The sequence below is a fragment of the Mustela nigripes genome, chromosome 1, assembly GCF_022355385.1.
Source record: "Mustela nigripes isolate SB6536 chromosome 1, MUSNIG.SB6536, whole genome shotgun sequence".
NCBI lineage: Eukaryota > Metazoa > Chordata > Mammalia > Carnivora > Mustelidae > Mustela > Mustela nigripes.
Window position 1 is genome coordinate 240,876,671 of NC_081557.1, and position 9,426 is coordinate 240,886,096.

Below are 9,426 nucleotides of genomic sequence, written 5' to 3' on the forward strand. Positions count from 1 at the left end.
CAAACTGCTCTCCCCACCCCCCAGTCACCCGAGAGCTGTCAGACCACTACTATCTGAGGCCCATCTCAGCTTACTTCCACTTCCTCCTATTTATCTTACACAGCATTTCTCTGAAAAATCTCTTCCACGTCTAACTCATCTTGGCATCTGCTTCTTCAACATTTCTGCTTCTCACGCTTTTTTAACGGACAGCACTAATTATTTACTAAAGAAAATTTTTGAGTCACCTACACCAATGTTGGTTTGTCTTTTTTTGCCTAAGCTATTTTAAGACATGACACAAATCAATCTGTTTATATAAGTTATTGTATGTGAAAAATTACTTTAATGAACGTATTACTCTTCTTAATAAAACAAGCAAACGTTTTTAACTAGTAATAACAAACACAGGCTAAGTAAAACAATTATATGTTATACCATATAATTATGAAGAAAATTCATCTTTATAGCTAGAGAAAAATCATATAAGTCTATAGAGCAAGTCAATCAATTAATATAAACTATCTTTCATAAAAAAAAAGCTTGACATTCATCAGGGTTTGCCCAGGATGGCTTTGGTTTACACCTGTTGTCCTAGAACAATAATAGCACCCTCTTTCACTCACAAAATGGCCTCATTTGGAAGATAAATTATATAGCCAAACTTTATATAGTTCATATAGAGGTGACTGCAAATGTCCTGGTTCTGACACCTGGGGAAAACTCTTCCATTCATCTGTTTAAATGATGGAGAAGAAACTCCAAAGCCAGGCCTCATTTATGAGCTGTTGCTCATAGAAGATTAGTATTTATTTATAAATACCAGATATGTTTCTATAAGCATAAGTCAAGCTACAGGTTCTAGAAGAGAAACATACCCCTTTTAATGTTTCTGAGTAGAAGATATCCTAATGCCAAAGCCTACAGGAGCTAGCTTTTAAAGAGTAGTTAGAGCTATTGATTTTAGATCTGAAATTAAAAGTTGAGAAAAACACAGTAAAGAATAAAAAAGAGAATTTTGTTTTCTTTTTTCCTTTAATTTCTAGCTGCTAAATTCTTTTGTACAGACCTTTTTTCTATAGTTGTAGCTCTGAATCATTTTTATTATTTGTAAAAGTTAGTAGGGAAACAAAAGAAGTAAAAGTATGACAGGATTATAGATCTGAACTTTCAGAGTTTTAGAGAGGTGAAATGATAGTCCACTCAATTGGATGATTTTTTTTTTTTTTTAAACACAGTGGAATATAGGATCCATCAGTTAACACACATAGAGGTGAATACTTAGGAAATTTGAGGAAGGTAGAGGGAGCCTAGCCCCGAATATTAAGTAAATGTGTTCCACCTTGTGTTTCCGAAATGTCCAGGGCTTACCTCTCCCATGAAACTGATCACATTGTATCTTAATTAACTACCTTATTTATTTATGACCTTCTCTAAGCTCTTCGAAGACAAGGGTTAAGGTTTTCAGTGTGGTATCATTAGTACATAGCCCAATGTCTAACACATAGTAGGTGTCCAATAAAAATATTCATTGAATAAATGGAAAGAATATTAGATCTCATCTTGCTATTTGCAGCTAAAATTACAGTGAATCAAGGAAATAAATAACTAAAAACTGTAACTGTTGGCCTTAATAGGAGAATTTATTATTATAGGTAATCTAATATAAAATTAATTAAAAAAAGAAAGTACCTTTCTGAAACCAGAACCAATCTCTCATAAATAAAAACAAAATTTTTTTCACAGTAACAATATGGCTTATACAATTACTAAGAGGAAATGTAGTAAGGTAGGTACAAGTTTTATGTGAAAAATAAATGAAGAATAAAAAAACAGAAAAAAAGGCAAAGTAAACATTTTGGCTATTAAACAAGATTGTTAATATATTTTCCCCAAATTAGCTTATAGAATTAATGAAGTTTTAATTTGAATCCCATAGTTCAGACATTAGAGGTTAAAATCATTATAACTAAGTACAAGAATCAATATGGGAGTTTACAGAAATTAATGAAAAAGGGAATTGTTAGGTGAAATTTGTCCTGCCAGAATTTAAAAAAAAAAAAACAACACATATTTTAGAGAAGAGAAAATAAACCATAATTTTCATTAAGTCTATTAAAAATGACAACTGGGTTGAAAATATATTAAAATAAACACTGAATTCTCTATTGTTCCAATTTATATATATATAGATCTTGACAGAACAGAAATTAGTCTTAGAAACAATATAATTCTTCATGACATTCATATTCTCTAAGCCTTCGATGTTCTTATGCATCAGATAAATTCTATATGTGGGCTAAAAACTTTGTAAAGTGGAGGCTGATTAAATTAGAACACATATTAAAAGATCTTAAAATTAAGTTGAAGAAGGAAATGGCAATTAGTTCCTTTGAATGCAGAAAAATATGCTTTTATTCTAAGTCTTGGGATTACAAAATGAGAGATTAAAATATTTTCATTGACATAAGGATACCTTCAGACCCATTCACTTAAAAAGAAGAGAATCCAAATGCATAGAACAAAAACAGCAAAACTATCTTTCTAGTCATTCCAGGTGTGACAGTTTGAAGGTTTTTCAAAAAGAACTCTTACTAAGGAAATGACAGACACAAACATACACTCATAAACCACCTGCACAGAACCACAAATTAGTTTATAGAACATACATGTCAGAGTAACACTTAAATTTAATCTAGCCAATACGGTTACTTTGTTCTAGTCAATATGGCTATTTTGTGGAAAAGCCAATCTTTACACAAAACACTCTTCTTCCTGTGTTGGAAGATTATTTTGATAATTATACATAACTAGGATGAGTGAGAGTTGAGTAATGTCCCTGTGGTTAAGCAATTCACAAACTGTGCAACCACAAGTAACAGTCCTAGAAATCTACTCCAATATTAACTTGTCCAGAATCTGATTCTAGCAGTCTTAAAGCTACCTGGAGAACCAAATCACCTGATCATACCATATTAAATGGTATGATCAAATATTAAACTATTTATATTAGATTAACTATATTCCAATCATAGACTTTCTGAAATGCCCAGGTAGTTGCAGGTTAGAGTGCTTCTCTCTCCTTAATGCCTAGCACAATCTCTACTACTGTGTTACTCAATGTTTTTGTCTAAAAATAAGGAGAAATTTTAAATCTCAAAATACATTTTATCCGGGAGGAAATGGATTCCTACAGTATGGAAGTTCACTATTAAACTAAATGATACAGACTACAACAGGATGTTGCTATTTTATTTATTTATTTTTTGATATTTTATTTATTTATTTCAGAGAGAATGAGCATACGAGAGAGAGAACATGGAGTGAGGGGCAGAGAGAGAAGCAGACCCCCCCCCCCCCACTGAGCAGGGAGCCCCATGGAGGACTGGATCTCTGGGACACCAAGATCATGACTGGAACCAAAAGCAGACAGCCAACCAACTGAGCTACCAGGCACCCAGAATGTTGCTATTTTAATGCCACAGGTTAGATGACCAGAGTAAAGGATCTCTCAGAAGATGTAGGAATACAGTTTTCAATTTTAAAAGACCTATTAAACTGTGAGACTATACTGCTGGCCACAGACTAGTAATGTTCTCTCTCTCTCCAATCTATCTGTCTCTCCTTCACTAATACAAGACAGCTGACAGCATTCAGTCTTTCCCCAGAGTAGCAACTGATGCCTGCTTCCTTGATGTCCCCATGATAGCTCATCTAGAATTCTGAGTAGCAAATATAGCATTTTATAACCAACATAAACTACTAGAGTTCAGATTCTCTGGAGACAGGGACTCTGTCTTCTTTGTCCTGTGCATCTAGCATATATTCTTACATATATGCCCCGTATTCAGGACACAAACACTATTAGGAAACGATTCTGTCTTACTTACCACTGCATCTCCAGTTGTTAGAACTCTGCTTAACACACAGTAGGCACTGAGTAAATATTTGTTGAATGAATGCTAATGCTCAATAAATGTTTACTGAGTGAATTAATAGCTAAGACTATTTCCTGAAACATGAGGCTTCAGTTGGTTAAACTATTTTAGTACAAATAGAATTAGATTCTGAGATATTTAAAAATAGAAAGAGACATAAATTTCATCTGCCTCCGACAGAGTACAAGAACTCTAACAAGCTTCTGCTTGAAGAAGTCTAGTGATAAGACATCCATTATTTTGTTAGAGGCCTTTAGTGTTGAAAGAAAATCTGCCTCCCCATAGCTTTCCCTATTCACTTATGGTTTGTTTGCTATACCTATGTGTAATAAATTCAACCATGATTTTATATAGCATCTTTAAAAATAAGTTGCTATCTGAGTCCTCAAAAAAAAATTCTCTGAATTCCAAATTATTCCTTTTAACTCTTTAACCTATGATATTCTTTTTAGATCAAGTGTTCCACTTTGTTGAAGTTTTTCCTAAAATAATTAATCTAGCACTACATATAATATTCCAGATTATGTGATAGGTACACAGTAGATTTTTATGCTTACTATGCTTCTACCAATGACATCGTCTGTTCTTTCCTTTCCTTATTCTTAACATCCCTCTTTTCATTTTTTTCTCATTCATCCAGAGTCATGCTATTTGCTGTAACTTATATTGCATTTGTAATCTGAGAAGTGTGAAAGAATGCAGGCTCTGGGCATAAAACACATGGACTTGAGTCTCGGATTCAGCATTTAGCAGCAATAAGATGTTCAGCGAGTTCCTAAAAATTGCTGTGCCCCAGCTTTCCCATCTGCAAAATGGGGAGAACAGTATTTAAGCAATATTATCTCTACATACTTGACTGGTTACTTAACTAAGTATAACGTTCTAGGTTGAACATTTATCTTTATAATTTTGGAAACATTTCCCCCATAGTCTTCTGGTACTGTGATGAGAAATCTCATGGCTCTCTAATTTTCTTTCCTTGATTGAGATCTTTTCTAACAGCAGACAGTTCTGTTCAACCTTGGAGTTCTGAGTGTATGTTTCCTTACTGTGACGACAAGATGTTTTGGTTTGAGTAATACCATAATCTAGGCCTTGGCAGTGAGTATAAATGACATATAGGTAGTACTCATGTCTAGTCTATTCACCACTGTAAACCCAGCGTGTTGCACTGTGTATGGCTTGTAACAGGTATTCAAGAAATATTTGTTGATTAAAAGAATGAATGATCTCTCTGGAATCTAAAACGTGTCTAATAATGCATAAGGATTCAAGGACTTTACTGTAATTGAGACAACTTTAACCAGTATAAATAATACTAGAATCACTGTAATTCTCAGAATATCTGTTGTTATATCTTTTCAGTTAAAATTTTAAGTGCTATGTACTTGGCACAAATTTTCTCTCTTGGTCTTGAAACAAGCTGGAAAGGAGAATGTCATTTCCATTTTCACAAATGAGAACTCTCTGCCTCAAAGATTTTCCTGAAATCACCCTAGTGGGAAATGGTGGAGCTAAAACCAGAATTTACATTCTAATGGCCAAGTCCAGGATTCTCAAGTGGTACCTGGTGTATATGTGAATTATCCTCCTGAGGCCCATACATTTAATTTATGCCCACCTTTCCTCTTTCTCTCATGATAGTCATTTATCATATTTTGATAACATCTCAAGAGCCTTTTTTCCCCACTTTTCCACCTTGCTTGTCTCCTCTCCTTTGGGACCCTGCCATCATTAATATTTTCTTAGACAAATTCTAATCACCTTTATATAACTATAAAATATTAGATTAGCCTATTTCATGATTGAATGAAAAGTCTAACATCTGCTTTTATTGCTTAGGCAGAGGTATGTCTGATAGTATATAATGAAACAAAATAGAAGAGGGATATAGCTAAAAGACTATATACACAGGGGATTTTTCTATTATAGTATTTGCATTTTAGTTCCAAAAGAATTTTGTCCCTTGGTTCTTTGAATATTTTATTGTCATGGAACATCATTACTCAGTAATTTTGTCCTCAAGTTTGCATCAGTGTTTTATTAGAAAATTAAGTCAAAACTCTAAATGCCTAAAGAAAAATCATTCACTACCACCTCCACAAAATACATTATTGAAATTACTTGAAAATAATACATTTTATAAAGGAAGTGTATTTGAATATTTTCATTTGGGCAACTGACTGTTAAATTGTACAATTATTGACTCATGAAATTGTTTGGAAAAAAACAAGTTATTTTCCCTGGGCTCTCTCAAATATAACTGCTTAGTCAAAGCTTATCATAAATTACTTCTTAGAACAACTAAAGCCTCCAAGCACTTTTTCAACTCTCCTTAAAAATCTGATTAGAATTAGATTTTTCCAACGTTATAAATAAGTCAAATCTAGCTAAGAAATTTTAACCAACTTCTCAAGATGCCATGGAGCCTCACGGAGAATGAAACACAGGAACCATGAGTACAGCTTTCAGTTACAACAATAGGATAGGCTTTCATACTTCAGCAATATAAAAATCAATAGTGTCTCTCCTCTATGCATTTGATGGAAACTAGTGAGGAAACAAGCTATTGTCTCTGATTAAATATAAGAAATAACAAATTTCAGTTTGGTAAATTCCCAAATAGGTGACTTTGAAGATTTATTTTAGAAACCAACATAAGAAAACAGAAGTCTCATATACAGAACCATTTATGATTAGTTTAAAAGAAAGGCCCTTCCAAACAAGGAGAAAGGGAGATGAAAATATAAATGTAACTGGCTTATCCATGTTGACACCAGTTATCTCCAGCTAAATATTAATAGGGTAAGAACTTCACCACACCTGTAACTACTTTAAAGTGAAGATATAAACTCTCATCATGGAGGCTCTGACAGCTAATTATAACAGAAACATATAAATTTATTTTTGAATATTCTTTTATTGATTGGCCAGAATATTCCAAATTACTTACACTATTATGATAAAAATCAATTATTTATCTATTTTAACTGCATAACACTTCTCTCTCATGGACTCTTCCATATGGTTAAAAAAAAAAAAAGTACATGAAATTCTAATTAGAATTTTACTCTTTAAAACTGCAAAGAAAAACCAATAGAGCAACCATTGAGTTGTTTTATGTTTTAGTTCAAATCTAAAACATATTGATAATGAAAACTTGTAGAAATCACAAATGATCTATTGCCTTTCATTTTCTAGATGAATTAAATGTTTAAAGAGGGTAAGGAGTCTTGACACCGATCATGTCTCCAGACTTCCAGAACCCATCTGTGTCAGCTATACTACATAACTACCTCTGAACAGCTTGAAGAGAGTTCTGGAGCCAATTATGAAATTGTAATGTAAATATCCTCAAAACCAAAAGATGTTATGACTTTATTATTTCTTTAAATGGTTTGTTTTAGATATTTCAGTGATCAGCTTGTCTATTAGGTTCCAAGGGAAACTTGCAGTTATAATGGCAAAGGAGCATACAGGTTGTTATTTCAGAAACCCACTGGGTAAATCTGTTTTTACTTATGAGAATACAGATTCATTTGTAATATTATGAAGATGCATGAAAACACTGACACATGATCAGCCAAAATATCTTCTATAATTTGACATTATATTCAAAGAAATAAGTGATTATGATATGACTTATATGCAAGAAATAATTAGTCAGTAGTATGTTTGTGTCCATGCAGAATGAATTTAAGTTTCTAGGGAGAAAGGTAAATAAACTAAAACTGTAATACTTTAAAAAATCATATGTAAAACATTTTCTGGCAAGTCTAATATTGCTTAGCATACTTTAATCCATTCTCTGTTTTTGGAGAGAAGATATAGTTGTTCTATCTGCTGATAAATATTCACTCTAGCTATGTAGTAAAATTAATCATAATAATTTTGTTTTAGTAATGATGCAACTAGTTATAAAGACATGTTTCCATCTGCATAGTGATTGCGTTTTACTCGAGTTCTAAACAGTATCACATAATACAATAATATAATGTTAAATGTGCATTCATATAAAACACAGTTACATGATATGAATAGTATGTCCAAGACCATAATAGAGTCTGTGTCTTAATATATTTTAACTCCTTTCAACCACTACTCTTATATCCAGGTGCAATACCTGGGCATTTTATTTTTCTGTCAGAATGATTTCAAAGTTTTATTGGAAGATATTACAGCCAAAGGAGCCCAGATCCTGTTCCTGTTAAACTGGAGGCTTGGGGTTGCTAATGTCTCTCTCTTTGTCTCTCTCTCTTTCTCTGTCAAACACACTTACACACACACACACACACACACACACACACACACACACACTCACATTCAAAAATTATTCAGATAGCTCAATAAAATAAACATGTCATCTCTAACATAAATATAACACCCTCTTAACCCTGGTTTTTAAACCATATTTATAATCTCTCTCCAAATGTAACTTTCGGTTTTTCCAGAAGAGCAAAATAATAATAATAATAATAAAGGGAAAAATCAATATTTACTTATAGAAAAGCATCATACATACCATGTTGTGTAACAAGTCTCTAAAATAACTTTCTCTTTAAAATGCAGAATTATCCAGAAAGTTCATCAATGACATTCATTGACTAAATTTAGTACCAAAATCATTTCTACTCCCCATCCTAGGAACTGAACCTTTACTAGTTTCCACTGTGTCAAGTCAAACAAGCCAAAGCAAAACAAAACAAATCCAAAACTGAACTGCCTCCTATGCTTTCACACACAGGCTCATCTCATCCTATCTGAAAATAAGTGTATCTAACCAGAAAATAAAACGATGGTAAAATATTGCGCTTGTGCCCAGAGAAATGCAAATTACTTAACTTAGAATGATTTCCAAAAGAGAAAGAAATGAGGGGGAAGGGGGTTGATCCCAAAGAATAGTTTTAAGTCCTTGAATTTACTCACCAGTTTCCCAGATGCAGGGTCAGTAACAAGAACATGAGCCTCACCACTCTACTTTGACTCCACAGAAGAAAGGGAGAGAAGAGAAAAGCTTTCCAAGAACCCATCAGGATCGCTTTGGCCGCTCAGTTCTCCAAGAGAGGACTTTTTCTCCACCTCAGCACCAGCCAGGAGAGTAACGGTGGGGATGAGTGTGGCTCGGCAGTACACCTCCCAGCCAGGTAGGATGCGACTCCCAGCGGAATTGAGCCGGGGAGCCAATCAGACACAGAGGATGCTGGCATAAATTATCTGAAAAAGAGTTGGACCAATCTACGGCCCAAAGAGGCGGGGCTTCTCCTACTAGAAATCGAGCCCAGTGGGGAAAAGGGCTCCGTTTTTCCCAAAAGAAAAACAAACCTCTTCTCTCTCTCAGCCTCAGAGAAACGTTTGCGTGGCCTTGACAGATTCCCTCCCTGGGGAAAGAAGCTTCCTTCTCCCCCCTGGCCTTCCCTCCTGCCTGCCACTATTTCGGGGGTCCCTGCCTCTTTTTCTCCCGCGTTTGAATTCGGAGTCTGCCTTCCCAGAGAGACGCGTGGCAAGCTTA

General features: G+C 34.1%; 1 protein-coding gene across 2 annotated transcripts in view; it reads right to left on the minus strand.

The window, feature by feature from the left end:
* GABRG1 (gamma-aminobutyric acid type A receptor subunit gamma1) overlaps nt 1-9,147 on the minus strand; it is a 70,501-nt gene extending 61,354 nt beyond the window's left edge. For both annotated transcript variants that reach the window (XM_059383373.1, XM_059383365.1), the window contains exon 1: nt 8,844-9,147. In XM_059383373.1, coding sequence (XP_059239356.1) covers nt 8,844-8,947 — 104 coding nt within the window. In that variant the 5' untranslated portion in view covers nt 8,948-9,147. The remainder of the gene's footprint in view (nt 1-8,843) is intronic.
* Nucleotides 9,148-9,426: the final 279 nt, after the last annotated feature.